At 44.6% G+C, this 27,233-nt stretch overlaps 1 protein-coding gene across 2 annotated transcripts in view; it reads right to left on the reverse strand.

The window, feature by feature from the left end:
• Positions 1-27,233, reverse strand: part of PKHD1 (PKHD1 ciliary IPT domain containing fibrocystin/polyductin) — a 242,753-nt gene that overhangs the window by 169,013 nt on the left and 46,507 nt on the right. For both annotated transcript variants that reach the window (XM_083729646.1, XM_083729647.1), the window contains 7 exons: positions 26,931-27,066; positions 25,612-25,807; positions 24,669-24,736; positions 22,713-24,341; positions 21,366-21,506; positions 13,107-13,341; positions 10,233-10,383 (listed from right to left, as the gene is read on the reverse strand). In XM_083729646.1, coding sequence (XP_083585772.1) covers positions 10,233-10,383; positions 13,107-13,341; positions 21,366-21,506; positions 22,713-24,341; positions 24,669-24,736; positions 25,612-25,807; positions 26,931-27,066 — 2,556 coding nt within the window. The remainder of the gene's footprint in view (positions 1-10,232; positions 10,384-13,106; positions 13,342-21,365; positions 21,507-22,712; positions 24,342-24,668; positions 24,737-25,611; positions 25,808-26,930; positions 27,067-27,233) is intronic.

Below are 27,233 nucleotides of genomic sequence, written 5' to 3' on the forward strand. Positions count from 1 at the left end.
GGCCACCCCAGAGCCCCTGGGAGCATTTGGGGTGAGCTTGAGTCTGAGCCTGGTCCATTGCTCCCCCAGAATGTTTTCCCTTACTGATGTCTGCTGGGGCAAAGTTGTCAGTGCTGCCCTGCTAAGGTCAGATGCAGCTAGTCGGGAACCAATGACTAAGCAAACCACTCACAATCTGTAATCAATAAAGTTGTGGCCAAAATTATGCCAATAACCTTAAATTAAATTCTGTGTCAATTGTGTCTTTATTTATTGGGGGAGGTCTTGTGATCTTAACACGCAACAGGGCAAAGAGAGACTTGCACCCATGGCCAATTTAGCACACAAAAAGGGTGGTGTAAGACAAATGCCTCCTGAACAGAATATGGAATAGGGATTATGCCCACTTTCAATAGTTAGGGTTGCTCTGTTAGGCAGAAGTACATTCAGTGCAGCACCATGAACTGGAATGGTTAGAGTTATCAGCCTACGTGTTCCTTAATGGTAATCTGTCAAGAGACTGGATTGTCACAGATCCAATTCTCCACCAGCTCGGTTTTCCTGCCTTTGGCTTCACATACATGGCATCTGCCCTAAAAGATGTATTCATACCACCTATGGTGCCAGGGGAGTAAGGAAAATCTGTACAAGGGAAACATTGTTAAAACAGCATGCTTGCATGATGATTAGGTCTGGTCTAGTGATCTGGAATAATAATCTGCAGGCTCACTAAGCATAATAGGTTCAAAGACATCCAAGCTTGGTCAAAACCTCCCATAAGCCCAGAGAGAACATCAGCATCTCATATTGAGATGTTTACCCCATCAGCATGTTTACCCCATCAGTGTCTCGGTGGTTGACATTTCATTAGATATCAGAGGTATAAGTGGACAGGTTATTCCTCTGGGCTTCCCCAGCCCTGTATTCAGAGTAGCATTTAGCCATAAGCTAATAAGCCACCAGCATCTTCATTTCTAAAAAGGTTGAACTGCATTATTTACAGAAGCAGACTCCCCAGGTTAATCACAGGCTAAGTTGCACATGCAGTGGATTCCAAAAGGAATATGAAGAGGTTCTGTCTTACACAAATGAATTCATTCGTGCATGATCATCATCACCACATAGCCTAATAGTAGACTTAGATGCTCAAGGCACTGCACATGGTTGTCTATACTAACTTCACCATGGTAGATGGAGCTGAAAAATAGTGACTGTATGGCAGTCCCATGAGGCAAGAAGGGGTGACTGCAGATTCGGCTTCCAAGGAATGCCTTGCCCACTGCTGCTGCCACAGCCACCTCTACAGTGGCCTCTTACTGAACTGGAGGCGCTGCTAGCCTCCTCCCACCCTGGTTGTTGGTGCAGATCAGGGGTCAGCAAGGTTTACCAGCCATGGGCTGGATCACTCTCATGGAGATCGTCTGTGGGCCGGAGTGGCGCAGCGCGATGCCGGAAATTGCGTCTGTGCATGTCCGTGGCACCGGAAATCGCTTCTGGGCATGCCCAGACGCCGGAAATCACACCTGTGCAGAAGCAATTTTCAGCGTCTGGACATGCGCAGACGCGATTTCTGGTATCTGTGCATGCGCAGACGCGATTTCCGGCACCACTCAGTGAGTCCCTGCGCCGCACTGCACTGGTTTTGCACAGCATGTGGGGGACTCACCGAGCGGGTGGCTTGGTTCGGGGGCGGCTCGTGGGCCAGTAAAATGGTCTTTGTGGGCCACATCCAGCCCACGGGTTGAACGTTGCCAACCCCTGGTGTAGATCTTTCTTTCCCCCTTTGTTCCCGATGTAGATCTTCACTCACCCCTTCTTCCCTGGCAGGAAGAGAGGGCCGTTTTGTTTTTCACCTCAGGTGCCAAAATGTCCAAAACGGAGCAAGTGAGATACGAGAGGGAGGTGTCAGCATGCTCAAGGGAACACTAGGAATTGAAGAAGTAGAAAAACGTGCTCAGTGGTCACAGCCTGTCTGTTGGGGTGGGAAAGGAATATCCTGAAAGGTGGCACAGCTGATGAACACATTGACAGGAGCATGGCAACATTTTGTTGCAGGTCACACTCGTCAGCATATATTTCCAGCACTATAAACAAGCTTGTGGAGAAGGGGCAAAATCCTTGTTCCTAATGAAATTCTCTTTTTAACCTGCAATCGTAAAGTTATGCACATGGACATGATAAGACATATTAGATCAAGGCTTTAATGTAATTCTGGCTCCACTCCTCAAAAAGAGCAGTGCATGTCTCTGTAGATAAGACAGCAGAGCTCCTTTAGTCGGCCTGTGTGTGACTGGGACAAACCCTTCGCAGATCTCTCAAAGCCTTCAACTGCCATCTGGTTCCTCCACTCTGTGTTTCTGGCTTGAAAAAAGCAGCAGAATTCCTATTGATGCAATCTCATTTTTTGCATAATTTTGGAGGAATTTTCAGTCAAAAGGTGTAGTGAATATATCCTGGATCATAGAATTGTGGAGTTGGAAGGGACCCTGAGTGTCATCTAGTCCAACCCCAATCTAGTGCAATGCAGGGATCTCAACTAAAGCAGCTAAAAAAGCCAATGCAATTCTGGGCTGCATCAATAGGAGTATAGCATCTAGATCAAGGGAAGTAATAGTGCCACTGTATTCTGCTCTGGTCAGACCTCACCTGGAGTACTGTGTCCAGTTCTGGGCACCACAGTTCAAGAAGGACACTGACAAACTGGAATGTGTCCAGAGGAGGGCAACCAAAATGGTCAAACGCCTGGAAACGATGCCTTATGAGGAATGGCTAAGGGAGCTGGGCATGTTTAGCCTGGAAAAGAGGAGGTTAAGGGGTGATATGATAGCCATGTTCAAATATATAAAAGGATGTCACATAGAGGAGGGAGAAAGGTTGTTTTCTGCTGCTCCAGAGAAGCGGACACGGAGCAATGGATCCAAACTACAAGAAAGAAGATTCCACCTAAACATTAGGAAGAACTTCCTGACAGTAAGAGCTGTTCAACAGTGGAATTTGCTGCCTTCTTTGGAGGTCTTGAAGCAGAGGCTTGACAACCATATGTCAGGAGTGCTCTGATGGTGTTTCCTGCTTGGCAGGGGGTTGGACTCGATGGCCCTTGTGGTCTCTTCCAACTCTAGGATTCTATGATTCTATCCATGACAGGTGGCCATCCGACCTCTGCTTAAAAACTGCAGGACTGAATGACTGTGACATGCAGAAGATAGGGCTGCCTAAGTGCAGAATGCTGTAGTTAGGCTGCTGATGGAAAGAGACCACTATCAGCACATGACACTGGTGTTAACAGACTTCCTGTCTGCTGCTGAGCCAGATTTAAGGATCAAGGTTCAGGTGCTGTTTATTTTTTTAAAAAAAAATTAAAAATTATTTATTTGCTTTTTCAGATCTTTTATATTTCCATTATATCCAAAATTCACCATTAAACTACAAGTGATATTCGAATCCTACTAATGATTTTAACTGTTTACAATGGTCTTTAAGATAAGTTATAAATTTCCCCCATTCTTTATTAAAATTTTGGTCTTCCTGATTTCTGATTCTTCCAGCCATTTTAGCCATATCGGCATCATCCATCAAGTGCTGTTTATTTAATTTATATTCAGCCTTTCCTCCCAAAGGATCCCAGGGCAGCAAACATATCCGCAGCAAAAAAATAAAACAAAAAACAAAAAAATTAAACATTCTAAAAACTGTCACATTTAAAATGTATAAAAGCACTTTCTCATCCAGCTGTTTCAGAGCTTCCAGAAACAGTGCCCTTCAGCCATCAGATGCCTGGGTAAACAGGAATATTTTCCAATTCCTGCTAAAAGTCAATCATGAAAGAGACAGAAGCACCTCACTGGGGGAGGGTAGTATTCCACAAATGGGGAAGCACCACTGAATAGGCCCTGTCATGGGTCAACAGCAACCAGGCAGCTCCCAGTGGCAGGACCGTCAACAACAAGGCCTGCCTGTACCAGTGTGCAAAACCCTGAACAACTTAGGCCTAGAATAACTTAAGGACTACCCCACCACATATGTCTCAAGTCAATCACTGAGATCATCTGGCAAAGCACTATGAGTGCATGCTTAGTTTTTTGGTAAGCTGTCTGAGACATGAAATGAAAACAGGGTATAAATGTATTATATTAAATAAATGTAGAAGGGGAGAAGCAACTTGGAAGAGAGATTCACATGTGACACGGGAGCAGACAGAATGGGACATCCCAAGTGCTTGTGTTCCCCATCTCCTTCGCATGAAGATGCACAAACACAAAGCCATGTCTGCGAGTGAAGTGTGTCCATCTTAATGCAGACAATGTTATGAAAATCCCTATTTTACTCATGAGGACATATGCCTAAAAATGCAAGTTACTAATTTGTCCCTTCCTGCCCTACGGGAAGGTCGCTTTCTAAACTTGGAGACAGGGAAATATTTTTAGGAACACTTAGGGGGAGAAGGAAAAGAGCTGGCTTTTGGAAACCATCAGATCTGGGAAGGTATGTCCCGAAGCCAAAATCAATGTTAAATTGATTCCGATAAGAGTGCGTCACAAGAGTCTGCACGCAGATAACGGGAAAAGACCAAGCAATGAATGCTCAGGAAATGGGTGTCTTTTCCTAAACTTTGCTCTCTCTCTTTGTAATTATCTGTTCTGCATACTTTCCTGACAGTATTCCTCCATTTGTTTTACTAAACTGAAGCACTGTATTCTCTTCTTCACTCTACTGGCTCTCGAAGATCATCAATAAAATACTTAATATTTGAGGTCCAGCTGACTAACTTTTCACAACATGCCACAACAGCTTACTAAAAAACTAAAAATGTGCAAACAAAATTTAAAATGTAGATTTTTAAAAAATCAGAAAATAGAACATTAGAATCACACTTCATAAAAACATAGAAGTGTAGAATTGGAAAGGACCCTAATTGTCCAAACCCATGTAATGAAAACCTCCAAGGAAGAAGAGTTCTCCACCCCTGAGTCCCTTCCACTGCCAAACAGCTCTGACCATCAGAATGTTCTTCCTGATGTTTAGTCGGCCTTCATGTTTCCTCACACGTTGGCAATGCAGCCGCCAGCAGCAGCCCACAATCTATGGGGCTTCCATTCTTCTCTTCCACTGCTGCTCTCAACACTGCCAACTCCATTTCACCCAAGTCTCATCCATCTCTTACTATATTTAGCATGAGGTGTTCCAAATCCCATCTAAGCCGTCTGACATAAAATTCCCTCTTCATGCCACAATACCTGCCAAGGGACATCCTATCAAAAGTAAAGTGTTTCCAGAAATCCATATCTAAACATTTATTGTCATTGTTCAAATCAAGCTTTTGCCATCATACTGAACTACAATGCATATCATACAAGTCCAATGAGCTTTTCAATGTGCCACCAATCTGTCAATGAGTTTTAAAACACGCAAGTGTCTGTTTCCTTCGTCACTTATACCCCCTCACATGGGTATACTTTGCCTGGTCAGAATGGAGCGCAGAGCCAGGAGGACGATGCTAACACAATTAATCATCCAGCTCAACGTAAGGGCAGGGTTTCAGTGCTAAACCTTTGCGGCAAGCTAGCATCCACTCCAGAAGAACAAGCCACCTCCTATTTGTGCTTTAATAATAGGTTTGTGTGCTTATTTTTAGTACCACACACACACTTTAATATGTACCCTAACCATACTCCACAGCCTGCCCTCTAGGTACTTTAACACTGAAGAATACTCAGCATTCCCAGAATTAAATATTTTGAAGGAGGAGAGATGAAAACGTTCACAGCAATGCATCTCTAAACTTCCCATGCACAAAATAGTTTTCAGGGGTTTTTTTATAAGGTGACAAGGCAACAGTTTCAGGAGAACATTTGTTTTACACTTTGACATCCCAGAATCACCAAATAGAGATCAAATTTTCAACTGAATTAATTATTTTCTTTTAAGCCAACAAGGTTAAGTGTCTATTGATAATACAGAGCTTCATGCTCAATATATGTAGAGGTGCATTAAATCCTTGGAGTCCAGTGTGCAAGGGAAATGGTGATGTCCCATTACTTCCCTGACATTTTGCACCTCTTGCTAATAGCACCATTATTGTAACCCAATGTACAAGATGCCATTAATGCATTTCTCTGACTGGTACCATTATTTCCAGTGGAAAGGTAAGGCCAGTTTGCATGACATGATTTAAGCCTCTACAAGGAAGCATGCATATAGCACATGGTGTCATAAATCTTAGCAGGGGGCTGTCAACTAAAATGGAAACCTTTTATCTGACCTGCCCCTGCCCCCATACATACTCACATACATGCTACTTGGGTTTCAGTTAGCAAACACAAGTTTCTTCAAGCCACAAATACGCACAAGGCAGTCACACTTAGGTGGCCTAGTCACTAGGCAGCACCATGGACAGAAGAGAGCTTTCTTCTATGAACAGAAAGGACCTGCCATTCAAGCTAAAGCAGATTTTATGATCAGGAAACTCATGGAGCATTTAGGAATAATCCCTCCAAGAGCCCATCCAGAAATTATGTTTCTGCTGTTATGGAGTTAACAGGATTACAATAGGGAGCTATGCAGGTTGGTAATAAAACTCTGCAAAATACAGAATTCCTAAATTGTCTCCAAATTATTTGACATGCAGATGGCACAAGATAACCCGGAAAAGTACTGGTGGCCTGGAAATAGTGAATAGGGAACATTGTATATGCAGTTATTAATCTTTGATAGCTCATTCACACATGCATTAGATGCTACATTCAACAAGTTGTGAATGCCTGGATAGCTTAGTTCAGGGGTAGGCAACCTAAAGCCCATGGGCTGGATCCGGCCCAATCGCCTTCTAAATCCAGCCCGCGGACAGTCCAGGAATCAGCGTGCTTTTACTTGAGTAGAATGTGCCCTTTAATTTTAAATGCACCTCTGGGTTATTTGTGGGGCCTGCCTGGTGTTTTTACATGAGTAGAATGTGTGCTTTTATTTAAAATGCATCTCTGGGTTATTTGTGGGGCATAGGAATTCGTTCATTTCCCCCCCAAAAAATATAGTCTGGCCACCACATGGTCTGACCGCCCACGGCTGAAAAAGGTTGCTGATTCCTGGCTTAGTTGGTTAGAGTGTGGTGCTGATAATGCCAAGGTTGCAGGTTCAATCCCCATATGGGACAACTGCATATTCCTGCATTGCAGGGGGTGGACTAGATGATCCTCAGGGTCTCCCAACACTACAATTCTGTTATCTATAACCTATGAACCAGTCCATGATGATGGGGAGAATCTGAACCTTCTTCCAAACAAGACTCTTTAAGAAACTATCACTACTGGGAAGAGAGACTGCTCAGTTGCTTCTGCTTGTGTTTTTTAAAATAGTTACACCCTACCCTTTTCATATTGTTCAAGGCAATTTACGGAAATAGTAGACATGTAACACAATTGTCTGCATCTAATGTAGCACTAAGGGGAACATTCCATTAGTGCAAGGATTTCTTCTTGCATAATGGAAGATTTCCCCCTCCTCCCCTCTCAATCTGACCTGGGTTCCCCCACACAACCCCCCCAGATCAGATCTGGGAACTTTGCAGGGCATGTCTTGCAAAAGGAGGAGGGATCCTGTTGCGCTAGCACTAATCCTGGCACTAGCACAACTATTTACTTGAATACTTCCTATTAAAACAGCGACGTACTGTATAAAAGAAAATCAATAAAAGCCAGCAATGAGTTTAAAAGCAGCTGCAGTTTTTTTTGGGGGGGGGGGGGAAGCAGCACAAAACACAACAAATGCCAAATAGGGGGAAAGGTGGGAGCATGACATTACAGCAAAAGGTAAAGGTAAAGGGACCCCTGACCATTAGGTCCAGTCGTGACCAACTCTGGGGTTGCGGCGCTCATCTCACTTTACTGGCCAAGGGATCCAGCGTACAGCTTCTGGGTCATGTGGCCAGCATGACTAAGCCGCTTCTGGCGAACCAGAGCAGCACACGGAAACACCGTTTACCTTCCCGCCGGAGCAGTACCTATTTATCTACTTGCAGTTTGAGGTGCTTTCAAGCTGCTAGGTTGGCAGGAGCAGGGACCAATAAACAGGAGCTCACCCCGTTGCGGGGATTCGAACCGCCAACCTTCTGATCGGCAAGTCCTAGACTCTGTGGTTTAACCCACAGCGCCACCCGCGTCCCTTGCAATTACAGTAGGCAACACTAAAAACCAGCTGCAGCAGGCCAAAGGTCTTCCTAAATGAGAAGGTTTTAATGGTGCAGTTGAAGGCCACCAAAGATGACTCAAGACTCCTTAAGTGGGAAATTCAAAAGTTTAGGCACAGCAGCAGTGACCTTGTCCCAACCAAATATGGGTTTGGAACTCAGAAGAGGGTCTTCCACAGATGATCTTAAAAAAACAGGCAGGCTTTTGTGGGAGAAGCTATTTCTTATCTCCACCTGCTATTTAAGGTAAATAAATATACGCAACATTAGAACAGATTATTAATTTGCACTGAGGACAGGTCAGTTGGAGTACTTTTAAACTGACCAGATGTTAATCCTAGACTGAGGGGCAGGGAGACCTTTAAAGCACATTCAAAGTACATTTCCCCCCTAAAAGAATTTTGGGCGCTGCCAGTTGTGAGGGCTAAACGTTAGTGCCCAGTATTCTTTGAGGGCCAGCATGTGCTTCAAGTATGCTTTAAAGATTAGCGCGTACACAAGATGCCAACCAGTAATATCACTTTATTACCATATTTTCCGTGTGTAAGATGCCCAACTTTGGGGGATCCCAAATTAAGAAAACGGGGGGAGATGGCCCAGAGTTGTTGAGCTTTTTGGGGGCAGGATTGCCAAAGTTGTTGAGTTTTTTTGGAGGGGAATGCCCCCCAAATCACTCACCCAACACTGCCAACCGCACGCGTCACAGGTGAAAACAAGCATCTGCCCGTTCGCCACCAGTAGCAGCCAATTGCACACACAATTGCCGCAGCGGAAGCCAATCCACAGCAGCCTTTGACACAACCACCCATCAGCCACCAAATTGATGCCCCAGCAGCCAATCCTAAGCAGCCCTAGCAGCAGCCAACAATCGCCCACCCAATCGCCGCTGATAAGCTCCTGCTCGCAGCTGCAACCAATCGCCCATCCAGCATATGCACAATCTGTGTATAAGACGCCCCCTGATTTTTAACCTTATTTTACAGTAAAAAGAACCACCATGTCTTATACATGGAATAGTACAGTATTTCACAGTCTATGCACTAGCAAAAAGCTGTAAGGGAGCAAACAACTGGAGTCAAGTAAAATGTTATTTATTCATTTATTTGATAGGGGAGATACCTTACATTACATTTACACTACATTTGCCTAAAGAACACCACTAAATCTAGTAAGTTCATACGGATAAAGGTAATTTTTTTATATAAAAAAAAGCATTCACACTGCCACACACGGAATATAGAGCCATATGGACACACTGTTAAGACCGTATTCACGGAAGACAATCTTACTCAGCTACGAGTGATTGTCAAAGAAGAAGAGGATAGAGCCATAACCAGGTAATTCAAAATCAGCTGTGTGGGCAGCTACCATCTCTGGGAGAACAAGGGAAGGCAAAGAAGGAGAGGCTGAGAGAGAAAAGTTATCTGTGTTTCTCAGAGCATGCAGGGACACAAAACCAACTTCTTATTTATTTATTAATCAAATGATGAGATTTTCAAATTGATTTGGGTTCCAGTGTGGGGCAGTAGCAAAACAGAGTGCTCTAGAATTGTAACTGTCATTCTCCCTCAATAAATAAATGTGGCAGAACTCTTTAAAGTCTGCCCAGCTACCCCACATAGCCATAAAGAGAAGCGCTGTCATCGGCCTGTTTCAACTGGTAAGCAGCCCGTAAAGAATGATAAGTTTCCATAATGGCTCAAAAAAGGCCCCATAATAATCTGTGATCGGGATCTCTGATTTGAGCAACAGAGACAGGAAGAAGTATCGAATTAGGAAGAGTGCTTGCATTTGTAAGAAAAGGCTTGGCAAAAATAAAAAGATAACAATAAGCTATAAAGGGCAATTAAAAGAAATAAGGGCAGGTCTCATTCATATTTGATAAACCATATGACTAACCATCATTGCCACTGCTGTGCATTAGAAATGCTATTCAAAGTTGGATAGCGGTTAAAATTATATATTGCCTGTGCCTGGCCTAAATTGTTTTTTTTCCCCCCTCTTAAATGTACACAATATTACAAATTTAATTTTAAGCTGTTTGAATCAGTCTATAAAAAAGATTTGATTATACCTGAGTGTTCTGGCCCCGCTCTTTCCATATCTCAGTAATCTTGGCGGTAATTGGCTGATTAGGTTCCTCACACTCCATCTCTGCCTCAGTTTCCATGGTAATGTTACAGGAGCTATTATAGATGAGAACTTCATCTCTTTCCACTTTAGGGCTGAAACGAGAAGGGAGGTTAAATGGGGTGTCATCAATCTTAATGAAATGCAATTATTTTTACTCTTATTAATCATCGCAAGCCATTAGCTTGTGGCAACTGCAGGCCACCATTTGTCAAACTTTGCAAATTTCTGTAATTTTGTTTCCATTCTTTTATTGTTTATTTGTTTTGCCTCCCCACCCCCTTTATCTACAAACCCTCTCAACAAAAATACACATAGGAAATGTTTTTCAGTGATGCCATTCTGCCTGCCGATCAAAACGTATGTACACATTCAGTTCCAGGACGGAGCAAACACAAGAACGGACAACTAAAGACAACAGACACTGCTTGAGTCAAAAATGGCAGCAAACCCCAGGTAGCGCTTGTCTCCTTTCCCTCTCTTACTCACACTTAATCCTGGGGAATGAATAACTTGCAACTCCCTTAGGGCAAGCGCAGAAATTGGAAAAACCACACAACTGGCTAACTGGTCCCTAATTCCAACTGTGAAAAAATGAGCTCATTTAGGGTTCCAATTCCTGCTACCCAGCTGATAGCAATGATGTTTTCTTGCTAGCGCTGGAACATTAACTTAGTAAATTAATTAAACTTACTTAACAGCCCAGGCTAAGCAGATTCGATATATGTGCCAGTTAGTTTAACAGGCCGCTTTCCCCCCCGAAAACTCTTCTCTCATTGGGAAGTGGGAGATGGGGTGGGGAGAAGTAATAATGGAAATAGCAAAGGGGTGCTCTTAATTAGGCCCGCTTGCTAACAGCTGCTCACTTGTGTTGGGAACTTCTAAAGTTCTAGTATCTATTTCTACCTACCAGAGCAACCATTTTCATTCCTTTCAGCTGCCTTAAAAACCTCAGATTTACTTGCCCCTAACACTCTGTGTTTGTGAGAGGGCTTATTTCCCCCCCCCCAAAAAAAAAAATCTGCATTTTTCCTCAGGACCATCACAGGAGAGAGAAAAGCGCCACAACATGGTTTTGCAGGATTTGTCTGCTTTAATGGTATATACATGGCAAGCAGACCTTCAGCAGATAAAGCTTTTTTCCTTACAGATACAGGGATGCGGTTGCTTGGGTTGCACAGGAGCCCTATTAGCAAAGCAGCTGGCATCCCGACTGGGCTTCTTGTGTTCCCAACAGTATCCTGAGAAACAGAAACATTTGGGAAATTCTCCCACAGGTAATATGACTGGAACAAAGCAGGCAGGCCTCACGTATCTTCCAACAGTTACAGAAAGGCCAGAATTTGGCAGGTGCTGCTCTTTTCGCCTGCAAGACAAATGTGCTTGCCAAAATCCAGTGGATCTAAAGTTGCCAGAGCCCCAGGGCCACCACCCAGCAGGAGGCAGCCACTGTGCCAGGAGTTGCCAATCTTTTGAAATGGCCCTCCTATTGTGCTTCCAACAGACACCTGGCAACACATATTTAGCGTATAGCGTATTTTTCCGTGTATTATATGAGGGTTTTTTATTTTAAAATCATATTAAAAATATTGACTCGTCTTATGCACAGGTAATGCTGAGGGAGGGATGTGCAATTGGTTGCAGCTGCAAGTTGGAGATTCTGTGCGGCGATCTGGCGGCTGATTGGTGGTTGTGTGAAGGGTTGTGGGTGATTGGCTGCCACTGAGGCAATTGGGCAGCATGCGATTATCAGCGTCTGTTCAGCAAGGGTGAGCGATTTTCAACATTCCCACCCAAAAAAAAGCTCAGCAACTCTGGGAAATTCCCCTAAAAAAAGCTTAGCAACTCTCGGCAATCTCCCCCCATTTTATTTTTGAGTCCCCCCAAATAGGGGGCATCTTATACATGGGGGCGTGTTACACACGGAAAAAGACAGTATGTTTGCAAAGATGAAACCCAGAAATGCCCATCTTTACATTTAAAAAATCTGCTCCTGTATAAGGACACTAGTAACCTTGATTTCTGGCATTTCCCTCCCATCTTGTTACGAACAGGACTTCAGGTGAGTTGCAAGGGAGGGAAGAACCCTTAAAAGGTGGGGAGCTACAACAGCTACTGAAAATCCAACTTCAGCAGTAGATTTGAAGGCAAAATGGGAGTCTCTGATTTACAACCTGGCAACTCTAATCAGAAGTGCTTACTTCTTATGCACTGTTAAAACACAGGACTAGAACAAGTAAAAATCCTAGTGTATAACCGTCGATAATGTAGTCAGTTGCCCAAATACCCAACCAGTGTTGGAGGAATTGGTACCAAACGATTCACATGCATCAGTAACACTGGACCTTAAGCCAATGGTAACCCTGCTGGTCAGTACGTGATGAATAAACACTGAATGGGCACTCTGAATATTGCTTAGGTTGTTGACTTAAAGTAGTGTGGGGGCTCATTCTTCTGTTTATCATAATCCCCAATCTTTTCCCCCCAGTGGCATTCAACAGATGTTGCTTTCGATCAGAATACACACACAGGAACAAAGTAAAATGTTTACTAGATGGATCATCTGGTGTCCCTCAGACTCAAATAATACTTTAAAAAGACAAAGGAAGAGATGCTTTGATATAAAAAATGAATGGATTTCATGTTCAGTTGGGCAGATCTCTCTGCAGGCCAAAGCACACTCTGCTATCGCCAGGCTAGCAAGTGCAATGACATGCCTGTTCCCCAGTTTGAAACCCGTCCCTACAAAACTCGAGTGCTCCTTTCAAAACAGTGCACTGGAGTCCAGCCACTGTCCGGCAGAAAGATCATGTCTAACCTGATAAAAAGGCCAGCAAAATGGATGCCAGATGAATTGACAGCAGCCTTGCGAGTTAGCGAAGAGGAACACGTTGAATCGTCACAAAGGTATCGGTACGGTGTGGCTGCCGTCACAACAGAAGCGCTTGCTCTGATTCGGATGTCACACTGGATCAGAGCTGCACCTGGCTGCTTCCAGTCATCTCCCTTCTCTTCCAGAGAGCATCTCAAGCTGCACAGAACTGCTATGGAAGCTGGAGAAGAGAGAGGGAAATCACCAGCCATCAATATTAGTTTGGCACCGCCACTTTTCTTTGGTGAGGCTCGCTCCTGTTTGCCTTGCAAAAAGTGATGGGGATAGTTTAGTAGCTTACTCAGTTGGTTTGTCACGCTACTGCTAAAAACACAAGGAGAATTACAACCCTGGTAGATGAAGGGAACGCATTTGTAATTTGACAGAATTACAACCCTGGTAGATGAAGGGAACGCAGTGGATGTAGCCTACCTTGATTTCAGCAAGGCATTTGACAAGGTGCCCCATGATATTCTTGTAAAGAAGCTGGTAAAATGCGAGCTTGACTATGCTACCACTCAGTGGATTTGTAACTGGCTGTCTGACAGAACCCAAAGGGTGCTCATCAATGGTTCCTCTTCATCCTGGAGAAGAGTGACTAGTGGGGTGCCACAGGGTTCTGGCTAGGTCCCGGTCTTATTCAACATCTTTATCAACGACTTGGATGATGGACTCAAGGGCATCCTGATCAAATTTGCAGATGACACCAAACTGGGAGGGGTGGCTAACACCGCAGAGGACAGGATCACACTTCAAAATGACCTTGACAGATTAGAGAACTGGGCCAAAACAAACAAGATGAATTTTAACAGGGAGAAATGTAAATTATTGCACTTGGGCAAAAAAAATGAGAGGCACAAATACAAGATGGGTGACACCTGGCTTGAGAGCAGTACATGTGAAAAGGATCTAGGAGTCTTGGTTGACCACAAACTTGACATGAGCCAACAGTGTGACGCGGCAGCTAAAAAAGCCAATGCAATTCTGGGCTGCATCAATAGGAGTATAGCATCTAGATCAAGGGAAGTAATAGTGCCACTGTATTCTGCTCTAGTCAGACCTCACCTGGAGTACTGTGTCCAGTTCTGGGCACCACAGTTCAAGAAGGACACTGACAAACTGGAACGTGTCCAGAGGAGGGCGACCAAAATGGCCAAAGGCCTGGAAACGATGCCTTATGAGGAACGGCTAAGGGAGTTGGGCATGTTTGGCCTGGAGAAGAGGAGGTTAAGGGGTGATATGATAGCCATGTTCAAATATATAAAAGGATGTCACATAGAGGAGGGAGAAAGGTTGTTTTCTGCTGCTCCAGAGAAGCGGACACGGAGCAATGGATCCAAACTACAAGAAAGAAGATTCCACCTAAACATTAGGAAGAACTTCCTGACAGTAAGAGCTGTTCGACAGTGGAATTTGCTGCCAAGGAGTGTGGTGGAGTCTCCTTCTTTGGAGGTCTTTAAGCAGAGGCTTGACAGCCATATGTCAGGAGTGCTTGGCAGGGGGTTGGACTCAATGGCCCTTGTGGCCTCTTCCAACTCTATGATTCTATGATTCTATGTGATTCTATGATTCTGTGATTCTAGGAAGGAGAGTTAAAAGTCGCCAGCCTTGAATAAGTAAGCACTTTCATTAACTATTTTCTTATCCCAGCTTTGTTACTATTCACATTAAAGCTTTCTCAGGGTGGAATGGTTTTGCTGTATTTTGCCACTGGGTATCACTTGGACTGAAGGGCGGCATGGAAACTTATCCAATGAAAATAAACAAACTACGCTTCACATGCAGTTCCACCATTCTTTCTAGACTTTTGTTTAATAAGATGCAGCCATTGAGTCTGCAATATGGAGGAGGAAATGGATCCAGATAGGTCAAGCCCCCCCCCCCCCAAAAAAACATTTGTTTTTATCACAGTTGGTGCATACTATGTGTTTTCCATCATAAGGGTATAAAAACTGCTGCAGGTAATAGTAGGAAGGTGATATAAGGAGAAGGGGCAAAAAAGCCTCTCTTTCCCCCTTTCAAATTGTGGCCTTAACAACTGAATTTTGCTTTCTAAAAATCTGTAGTGTAAAAAAGAACTACACAACAAGTACTTCAGCCTTCAGTCACTGATTATCTAAGACAGGGGTCCACAAACTTTTTCAGCAGGGGGCTGGTGCACTGTCCCTCAGACCTTGTGCTGGGCCGGACTATATTTTGAAAAAAATAATGAACAAATTACTATGCCCCACAAATAACCCAGAGATGCATTTTAAATAAAAGGACACATTCTACTCAAGTAAAAACACACTGATTCCCGGACCGTCCAGGGGCCAGACTGAGAAGGCGATTGGGCCGCATCTGGCCCCCGGGCCAGATCTAAGGTCATAAAATATTTGGATATTTGAATAACACCCATATTCACAATAGTTTTAGTAGATGTACATGCATTATAGCTGGTCAGATATTCATAATTAGAGAAAATGTCCAAAATCCATAGGCAGGGAATGTCTTTGAGGTATAGGGTTGGAAGGGAGTCTAGTCCAGCCCCCCTGCAATCCTGGATTATGCAGGTGGCCCATATGGGCTGGGTGCTACACAGATTAGGAGTTTGGGGTTGGGGGCAGTGAGGAGGGACAAAAATATAAAAAATAGTGTGACTGTTGAAGCTTTGTTGTTTCTCTCCCCTCATCTCCCAACTCCTATTTAACATGCATCCTGATGAAGAGCAAAGCATGCTTGCTATTTGGTGCCATTTGGGTTGGCCCTCTTAATAACTGTACAGACTTAAGCCTCTGGGCAAATGCAAGTGTCTTTTGCCAGGCATACCTGTTCTGGGAGGGCAATCTCAGTGCTGCAGAGAGTGGGCAGGGAGAGAGAGAAAGGAAAATCACACACCCACACACACCTTGCAAGGTCTCTAACCAACAGCCCTGTGCAAAAGTGACTCAAAATGCAACTTACCTGTTCCACTTCCTTGGCTTATGCACAAGACTTGAGCCAAGTTGACAAGGACTTTCTACAATGCCCTTGCTTGAACCCACATACCTTCCTCCTCCTTCTCACTGCCTTAGCTCAGGTGTCATTGACAGCGGCAGGCTCACACGTTGCAACACGTGGAATTTTTCTCTCCCCAAACATCCCTTCAAATTTCCGTGTCATGAAAAGATTCACCAGTTTAACCAACCTCTGTCAACTTGTTAAAGACACCATAAAAGAGGCAGTAGCAAAAAAGAAAGAAAGAAAGAAAGAAAGAAAGAAAGAAAGAAAGAAAGAAAAGAAAAGGGTGAACCCTCAGCCTGCAACATGTAAAGCAGCTCAAAGTGTCTCTGGGAACTTTCCCCTCAAGTCCCTTTTCAGAAATTAGCTACTGGTCACGTTCACACACAGCAGTCCTTCACTCATTTCATTTACAAGACTAACGGGGTGAAAGTGATGAGAAGCAAGTACTAGTTGTTGTTGTTGTTGTTTAGTCATTTAGTCATGTCCGACTCTTCGTGACCCCCTGGACCAGAGCACACCAGGCACTCCTGTCTTCCACTGCCTCCCGCAGTTTGGTCAAACTCATGTTCATAGCTTGAGAACATTATCCAACCATCTCGTCCTCTGTCATCCCCTTCTCCTTGTGCCCTCCATCTTTCCCAACATCAGGGTCTTTTCCAGGGAGTCTTCTCTTCTCATGAGGTGGCCAAAGTATTGGAGCCTCAGCTTCACGATCTGTCCTTCCAGTGAGCACTCAGGGCTGATTTCCTTCAGAATGGATACGTTTGATCTTCTTCCAATGGGACTCTCAAGAGTCTCCTCCAGCACCATAATTCAAAAGCATCCATTCTTCGGCGATCAGCCTTCTTTATGTAATCCATAGTACTAGTACTAGTAATCCATAGTAAACGCTCTGGCAATTCACCACAACTTCAACTGGACTACAGTCGCACCTTGGTTGACGAACGCCTTGCAAGTCAAACATTTTGGCTCCCGGACACCGCAAACCTGGAAGCGAGTGTTCTGGTTTGCAAACGTTCTTTGGAACCGGAACGTCCAACGGGGCTTCTGATTGGCTGCAGGAGCTTCCTGTAGCCAATCGGAAGCCACGCCTTGGTTTCCGAACATTTTGGAAGTCTATTGGACTTCCAGAATGGATTCCGTTCGACTTCTGAGGTACAACTGTATATATTTCTTAAGTCCCAGACATGTGATATCATTTCTATACTTTCAAAACACATTTTCAACTGCAGGTGCAAAGAAATTGCAAGAAAAATAAGCTCTTCAATTTTCACTCAGTCCTAACAAAAACATCATCGACAGCCCTAAGAGTCGAAAATGCTTTTTCATGCAAAAAAGAAATTGAGCAGCACCAATATCACATAATCAGCATATAGCAATGTGTTCTCTTCATGTTTAGTTTGCAGGCTCCGGTCCTACAAATGCTGCCAAATCCTGTGTCTGACTTCACTAGAATGATTAGCAAGAGAAATGTTTGCCATGGGCTTTGTCTAAGGAAATCAACTGAAAGCACTGCAGCTCATGTCTAGAACCAAAGTTCTTATGATAGCCACACAAACCCCTCTCACTGCTGGGACATTTTTGCTACGTATGTGGCACACATTCAGTTGCCCCTGGCTATTCTGCTAATGGGTCACATAAACCAGAGGTGGGCAATCTTTTCTCTCTCTGCATTCCTTCAAGGTCAGAGCTGATAATGGAAACAGCCAGATCCCAAAGCATTCTGTATTAACTAACATGAAATAAAGTCCAACTTGTTTCAGTTTTCAGCATGGCTGTTTCAGATAAGGGTGTGGGGGGTGAGAGACAGTGCAGCAGATCAATACAGCTACTGTTCTGGAAAGCAAGTGAAAGTAATTCGTTTCTGACCTCTGTGTGTGTGTGTGTGTGTGTGTGTGTGAGAGAGAGAGAGAGAGAGAGAGAGAGAGAGAGAGAGAGAGAGGGAGAGGGAGAGAGGAGGGATAAACTTCTTTTCCCTAAGCCATACAACTAGGAAACGTTTTTTATCTTTTGTCCTTTAAATCAATTTATTTTTATCCAATACATTATTTTCTTTTCCCATTGTTCTGAAACCACAAAGGAACAGAAAGGAAGGAATTCTGATGGCATGGTAAGAATGGGGCAACTTCAGGAGAACGTTGCATGTTGCTCAGCACACCTGCCTTGGTACCACATTCAGTTAATTTAGCTGCATTTCAGCGTCTGCTCCCCAAAATCTTTCACTTACCTTTCCCCACATCACTTTAATTTTTCTCCTATACTTCAGATTGCCAACATCATTGGCTGGAGGCCATCACACTTGCCCATTCCATTCCTCCACCAAACTCTCTCTTTCCCCATCTTCTACCCGCTTAGCTTGTAGCAATCAAGATTCAGAGGCAGCCTGTTCCATGTCAGTCAGCTCGTACCATCAGGAAGTCTTCCTAATGGGCAGGAAAAGGCCCCTTTCTTGCTGTTTGAAGTCATTGTTTGGACCCTAACCTAGAGCAACACAATTCTCATAGAATCATAGAGTTGGAAGAGACCACAAGGGCCATCGAGTCCAACCCCCTGCCAAGCAGGAAACACCATCAGAGCACTCCTGACATATGGTTGTCAAGCCTCTGCTTAAAGACCTCCAAAGAAGGAGACTCCACCACACTCCTTGGCAGCAAATTCCACTGTCAAACAGCTCTTACTGTCAGGAAGTTCTTCCTAATGTTTAGGTGGAATCTTCTTTCTTGTAGTTTGGATCCATTGCTCCGTGTCCGCTTCTCTGGAGCAGCAGAAAACAACCTTTCTCCCTCCTCTATGTGACATCCTTTTATATATTTGAAATTTATTATATATTCTCAATTTGCTTCCTCACCTGTGTGAGTGACAGCTGGTTTCCTTTGCCCCATGAGCTGCCCCAGTGGCACGCAGGGCAAGATGCCTTGGGTTTGCTCCCAAAGTCCCTAGTTTGAAGACTCTGGGGCCTTATAACAATGGCATGAAGGAATATCCTACAACTGCTCGCAGTAAGCAAACATCCATACAAGCCTTTTGGAGCCGATACCCCAAAATAAACCCAAAACCTTGCCCAACAGTTTCTCTTGTACACAACTATTGCCCTTCCTTCATACTCACCTGTGGCACAAAGTCATTTCCTATTCCTGCCAGGTCCACTCTCTAGACTGGCTTCCCTATGCTGTTGTATAACATAGGGTCTTTATGCTGAAAATCTCAGCTGTCTCTGCCAAATTTTATTCATGTGTTTACACGCAGGCTGTTTCTCATGGGCTGTCTTTTATTACAATTGCAAACACAGTGACAACTACCTTCCATTCTCTAGTCTGAAGCAACCAGAAACAATAAAATTCTTTATACCACATTAGCAGCACATAATCTAACCGAACTTTCCCAGCCAAATTACTAAAGGATATTGATCGAATCAAATGTTCATTTGCTGACATCTAATGGCAATTTAAAGTATTGCAAGGAGTCAAAAGCAACAACCCCTCTCCTGTGTACAAACCAATTTTAACATTTAATATTTCATTTTTATGTTTTTATAACTGTAGTTTAGTTAATTTTATTTTTGTAAGTAACTGGTCTTTTATCTACAAATAACTAAAATTATCTTCTCTGTGGTAATTTCTTTTTTATAAAGTGATGCTATGTTGACAAATCAAACCATCATTCTCATCCTATAAATGAACGTATGAAGGATATTTTCCAGGTTTCAAAACTCATATTAGTGAAACAAGGCATGCAAAGTCTTTCTTTAGTATTACTTGGGGTAAAAATTAAGCTAATTTTATGAAATGCCTATACCAGGTAAAAACCAATAGTTGCCCTCAAAGGGATGGAAGGGATGTTGTGATGGAGGGACCTCTGGAAACCTAGAAAATGGCTCGCCCTTTGGCAGAGAGCAGTCCAGGAAAGGAGGGGGGGCCAGGAGACAGAGATGAGGCAGGCTGCTGATGAATCCAGGGGGGTCTCCCCCTCCTGCTGAGACCAGTTCCCCTCCACCACTGGTCTCCCAGAACACACAGAGAAATGAAGAGGGCAGAGCAAAGAGAGAGAAGATGAAGGAGGCTTGTGCTGCTGGGGAAGGACCCAGGGGAGAAGCCTTCGCAAGGGGAGGGGAGGCAAGGCAATTTTCGCAGTTTTTGCAACTGCCTCATTGAGGCAAGACTTACTGGAAAGAGATGGTGTGATCACTAGGACTGAGCTACAGTGGTACCTCTAGTTATGAACTTAATTCGTTCCGGAGGTCCGTTCTTAACCTGAAACTGCTCTTAACTAGAGGCATGCTTTCGCTAATGGGGCCTCTTGCTGCCACTGCGCCGCCAGCACACAATTTCCGTTCTCATCCTGGGGCAAAGTTTTCAACTTGAGGTAACTCTTCCGGGTTAGTGGCGTTTGTAACCTGAAGCGTTTGTAACCTGGGGGGTTTGCAACTCGAGGTAACACTCTACTTTGTTTCTTTGAATAAAGAGTTAATTTCACTGACACCTTGTGAGTTACTGCTGACTTGCTCCCGCTCCTGACAGCAGACTAAGGAAAACACGACTTGTTTGGGGCTCTGAAATGTGCTGCGTGGCAATGTCTGTTTCTCTCTGGAGATCTAATGTTGGAGCAGTATGATTTGGCTGTCCACTTGGAGTGCTTAAGCTGTGCCACCACCTATGCTCAACTTGTACATTTGTAAATAAACAGCATAAACCTCCAGGGACCTCCTACCAAAGAAAACCAAACCTGAGTAAGTGAACTTCTCACCGCCCAAGGATATGGGAAGAGCACAAGAACGGGGGGAATTAACTGCAGCGCTAAGGGAGGTATGTGTACGGCGAACGAGTTTCGCTTGCACAACAGGACTTGCTCCTCTCTCCTCCCCTGTGCATGCCCTAAACCTGTTCTGGGAGTTCCCCCAACCCTCCAGAGCAGATTTAGAGGGCAGAGGAAGAGGAGGAGGAGGTGGAGAAGTATTAGCTGCCCAATGCTGCACAGTATGTTTTACTGTCATATTTTAAAACCATTCTTCATTTGCTTCTACTGACTACAAGGCACAACATTACACCACTCCTTGTTATCATTCATTCTATTTTAAGAAGCAATGAAGATTTTCAAATTAACAAACCGGATACTCCAGTGGTGAGGACCAACCATAAGACAAAAAGGCAACTGTTTCCCTTCTCTTTCTTTCACCCATTCACTTTCTCCCTAAGCACATCTCTCTGTCCATACAGCTGAACTGACCATTCAAGGGTTGGGCTAAGCATCGGAGATCAGTTGGTGTCACATCCAGCATCTCACAGACAGCACCACAGATGGTAACGGAAGTATTTTCTGGAGAGAATCCAGTCCCATGTATGTGTATTTCTCCACCACCTAGGCAACCTTGAAGGAAAAAACAGAAAATTTGCATTGAGCTAAATAATTGCCAGCTGCTGAGATCTTCTTGTTAACATCAGTCAATCCAGAAATATGAAATAGCCAGCCATTGGAGATAGTCGATGAAGATACAGGCAGCTCTTGTGCCTTCCATATATCCACAAGGAAAGCAATGCAGCTATTCAAGATAGAAAGGCCACAACCATACAGAGGTGGTTGCACACAAAAAGAGTATACAACAGATAAGCTCTTGAACAGGTTACAGAAGGGCTTCACCATAGCCTCAATACAAGGCAGTGACTAAATACCCCATTAGTATCCAAAGAGGTTTTTTAGTTCAGCGCCTGCAGAGTTATGTGTTTCTACAATATATCGCTATTAATGAGCTATACTAAAGTCCTGTGATACCCTTCATTTAACAGTTAATACATTGTTTCGCTGGCCGTTACTATTACCATAGCATACCTCTGAATGTGCCCAGAGTAAAGGAAGAAACAAAGAGAGAAGGAGAGAGGTGGTGAAGATCAGGTACAGTGGTACCTCTGGTTACGTACTTAATTTGTTCCGGAGGTCCGTACTTAACCTGAAACTGTTCTTAACCTGAAGCACCACTTTAGCTAATGGGGCCTCCCACTGCCGCCGGAGCACAATTTCTGTTCTCATCCTGAAGCAAAGTTCTTAACCCAAGGTACTATTTCTGTGTTTGCGGAGTCTGTAACCTGAAGTGTATGTAACCTGAAGCGTATGTAACCCGAGGTACCACTGTCCTGGGGTTTGGGCATTTCTTCCAAACTCAGCAATGGATTTCTGAAACTTAAGAATTTTCAAGAGTCTCTGCTACAAGAAGCAAACTGCTCAAGATTTGCTTTAGAGTATTTCCTGAGATAATAGAAAAGCAGGAAAGACTGTTCATTTACTGCAGGTCAGAAGGCTTTCAGCAGAAAGAGTATTAAACCTGAGAGCATTGGGATGTATGCTTTAAGCAAGGAGCACACGTTTCTTGTAAGACAAGCTCCACACTTTCTCTCTACCAGGAAAAAGATTTTTTAAAGCAGAGGTAACAAATAGTCTCACAATAAAAGCAGGAACCCATTGACTGCAGCCCATGAGTTCTCATATCTATGTTGTTATAATATATTGCCATTGTCCTGTGTCTGCATTCTACGCCGCTCCAACAAGGTCAAAATAAAATTATCTTGAAAGCCTGCTTACCAAAGCCGTTGTTCACAGACATAACCATCAGGACAGAAAGGAACACCAAATGGGAGGAAGCCAAGCCTTGGAGGGCATCTCCGCCTGTGACGTTATACTCCCCAACGGGAAGCTGAGGGAGTGTGCAGCTCACAGTTGTGTTGTTGCCAACAACATTGGCACAGGGAGAGCCTCCAATGAAAACATACATGTCTTCTGTTCGCCGGATCCGTGACACCCTGATTGTCAGATGCTGATTCACAGAAGGTAGGAGGGAAAGAAAGACAGGTGTGGAATCTTCGCTGTAGTTTATTTCCCCAATATGGTACGAGGCGCCATCTATGTTCAGCTGCACTGTGGCAACCCCAGCGCCTGGAGGGGTGAGGCACCGAAGAGCCCAGTATGTGACACTGGTAAGGGGACAGTGGAGCTCTCCTATGAGAATGGAGGTCTCGTTCCTGCCTCGTAATGCTAGGCCGTCGAGTGTGAGAAGGCCTCTGCCGTTGACGCTGAAATTCTGGGGGTAAAATTGGAGGACGTGGGGAACAACTCTGAAAATGCTGGCGCCTTTCTGCCTCAGGCACGCTTGACCCCAGCTTCTGCTCAGCACAGAAATGCTGTGTTCTCCAGCGTCAAGGCTGCCTGCCTGGCACTTGATCCAGGTTTCATTCAAAGCTGTGACACTGCAAGGGAGATGACCATCCACCTCTATCAAGGTTTCATCCCCTGCTCTATCTAACCGCTGGCCTCTGATCAACAAGTAAGTGAGCCTCCCGTTCCACGTCATGGTCACGGCATCAATAACAAGGGTCAGGTCTTCAAGAAGATGAAGTGAGCAGTCCCCCAGGCAGTGGCTAGTGATCCCATTCACAGTCACTGTGACGCTAAGGACTTGAGATGCACCACGCAGCTGCCAGTCATTCAGAACAGGATCACCTGGGGAAAGGGCGCATTTTATGAGGCTGTCGTTTGAACTCTGGATCTCACAGGTGAAGTTGCCTGTTAGATTCACCCAAGCTGAATTTGTCCACGATTTTAAAGAAACGCCAGATATGGTGAGCAACTGCCCCCCACATATGGAGCCATGAGACGGAAAAATCATCTTTATCAGGGGGCGTACCGTTACATGCTGCATCTCTGCTGGTATGTTGGCATAGCCCGCCTGCTTCTGCAGAATTTTTAAAAGATACTGTCCGGATTCTAGTGTGCTTAGGGGTACAGAGCACTGAAAGCCAACTGCAGAGTGGTTGGTGTTCTCCACCTCAAGCTGGCATTCCTCATCTCCCAGCATAGCCACTGAAATGGTCACATTGGTCCCTTTTATGCTCAGCCGTACACTATCATTCAACATTTCTACTCTAATATCTGTAATATCTGGAGTCAAAGACATTTTGTAAAGAAAGTTAACGTTCTCCTTTGAGAAACTCAAGGCAGGTGTGTCCACAGATGACCTGTTGCCTATGAGCACCTCCACTTGCGCTGGAAAGTCTTCTAAGGTGGCATTGGCTAGCTGAGTGACAGGTGGAGTCTGACACAAAATCCTCTCATCGTTCATGCTGGTAATGGGACAAAACTGTGAGTCTACCAAGACTGAGACCATGTCTGGGCTGTTGCTAAAGCCTGTTCCAGAGATTGTGAGCAATGTCCCACCTAGGAAACAGATAATAAAATCTCAGTGCACTAAAACCAAACTTACAAAGTCTAATGTTACGTTTAGGCTTAGGCAGTGTAGAACTATGCAAATGAGAACTGAGTTAGTTCCCAAACAGCTACCATTGCATTTTATGGGACACACTAAATGGGCTGCAAATTGCGATACAGTTGTGGGGGGGGGGAGAATCTGTCCCCTGCCATGCACACAAGGTTCAACAACAGCACTGTATAACTTTAGCTCCTACTCCAACAATGGGTGTCATCTATCTGTGATCCTTGACAGTCTTACTGCACAAACATGTATGATGCATTGATAGTGTTTACCCAGCAAGGAACCACAACATGGCTCCATTTTGAAGATCTCTGTGACATACTGGATTAATGGCTCCACTCTAGAAAAAAAAAGAGAGACCCATATACAATTCAGTTGTATATTTTTTTCTTATATGCAAAGAGTCTTATTTCTGTGCTTGATAAGATTGAATTTCATTTTCCTCCATGTCGGACTAATGCACAGGGCAGCTGTGATTTACATGATCTTTGTAGGCCTTTTGCAATCTTTTTTGGACGAGTCACAAACTGCTGCATGTAGGTGGCTCCATGTGATCCCTGCTGGGCTGAAGACCCAACAGCTCGTACATTCTGGCAGCAAACTACATGGAGGCCACTAAGGGCTCGCCCAAACTTCCACTTGCCTCGTGCTTCCCCCTGGGAAAACATGGTGTTTTCTGCTGGATGGAAACAAACGGCAATCTGTAGAAAACCCAACTGACGTTTGTTCCGATTCCACTTTTTCAGAGAAAGTGGTGGGACAATGAAAAACTGCTCAGATCCTTACCTAGAAGGCACAAGTTAAGCAGAAAACCTCTCAGCCCCATACTTTCTAGGCACAGGACTAGCAAGTGTGGACAAGCCTTGGCTGTCTGGAGGCTTTAAATTTTTACTTTGAGCTCATCTCCCTACTGTTTGAGAAGAACCTGTCTGAATAATTTTTAGTTCTTCAGTCTAAAGAATTGAAATAATTTACCACAGCCCATACATATATGTTTGAGTGTATGCGTACACACCCACCCACCCCTGTAACCATGATATTAAACCCTTCATAATAGTTCAATCAGCAAGAAAATACTAAAACATTTTTAAATAATACCCAAACAACATAGATCTCTCTTGTCAACAAATATTCATTGGTAGGGATTATACTACAGTCTCTTTTTTTATCATTCCCTTAAAAGAATTCACAGTAAATTAAGTTATATTTGCTTACCCACTAGTGCCTAGTGAGACATTATTGAAAATGACAGAAAAGCTGTATAATCCATTTGTCAGAGAAGGCAGTACCACACTGATTCCATGATCTGATAGCGCTTGGATTTGTCCCACAGACTCCTGAATTCTGAACTGCACGTCCAGACAGGTATAATTGGTGAGGGATGATATTCCTATGTGGAGCACCTGACCCCCTGTAGAGAATGAAAGACAACTTGCAGACGCTGCTATTAATACAGTGAACAGCATGAGCTACTCCCATAACAAATGCCGATGTAACAGTGGCATAGAGTGGGTTGTCAGCACCCGGGGCAAGGCAAGTAATTTGCGCCCCTAACCCCTAACCTGCCGCCGCTGCCAGCTTTTTCTTGCTGCTGCCTGGGCTGGGGTATTTACGGTAAGGTAGCCATGGTGGCGGCGGCGGGTCCGTGTCAGGTGATCTGAGGCGAGTTGCCGCTGGCGCTGCCGCCCAAACGACGTCGCTTGCCCAGAGGAGGAGGGCAGAGAGGCGAGGAAAATGCAACATGGCCCAGCAGCTGCAGCAGCGGCGGCGGGGCTGTGAGGAGGGGCTGCCTGGCGCACCCTCCGCAGCCCTGACGCGCGGGGACCGCGGCGAGCGCGAGAGCCGCTGCCTGCCGGACGCCTTCACCCCGGACGCGCGCACAGCTCGTCGGTTCCGCGAGACATGGGGCTCTGCTACAGCCTGTGCCCGAGGCTCTTCGGCGACTCCGGTGGCAGCAAGCGCCCCCCCCCGATGTTGCGCCCGGTGCGGCCGGCCCCCCCTGCACCCCCCACGCTACGCCACTGCGATGTAATAATCTTAAGCAGAGTTCAGGATTATAAGAACAGCCCTGCTGGAGCAGATCTAAGGCCCATCTAGTGCAGCCTCCCATTCTCACACTGGTCAACCAAATGTTTCTGGGAAGCTCACAAGCAGGACACGAGCACAAGAGCCCTCTGCTTTCCTGTGATTCCCAGCCACAGATATTCAAAGGCAGTGGAAGAAGCCATTGTGGTTGCTTGAGGCAGGCGCCTGTTTCCCCACTGACATACATAAGCACCAGGAGCAGTTTGTTTATATGAATCACCAATGCATCTGAGCTGCTGTGTCCTCTTACTGCATTGCTTAGAACCGCTTCTAAAACATGTCATGTGCAGCCAGTAACATTTTAAAATGCCTAAACATTGGGAAAATGGGAGAAGAGGAAGAGGAAGAGGAAGAGGAAGAAGAAGAAGAACAAGAAGAAGAAGAAGAAGAAGAAGAAGAAGAAGAAAACAACAACAACAACAATGTTCACGGATTTTTGCCCCTTTTACCTGCTGTGCTGCTTCTGTTTCTGCTCAGTGACAAAATGAGTGGATTTAATGATGGATCATATGTGAATGCATTGGCAAAGACCACAGGCCCGTGCTCATTAACCAGCATGAGATGGGCAGTATAGTCTTCTCCATTCTAGAAGGAACGAACAGAAAATGAGTAACCGTAGAGACTGTGCACTAATAAGCCATTTCCTCCAGGGAAAATGAAATGTAGTTTGAGGTAACATGCAGGTGTCGATTAGTGCTTTTACACTACATGACAGCCATTCATCCCTCCTGTAATAAGGATCCTGTTGCTCC

This window comes from Podarcis gaigeae (assembly GCF_964106915.1).
Source record: "Podarcis gaigeae genome assembly, chromosome: 3".
NCBI lineage: Eukaryota > Metazoa > Chordata > Lepidosauria > Squamata > Lacertidae > Podarcis > Podarcis gaigeae.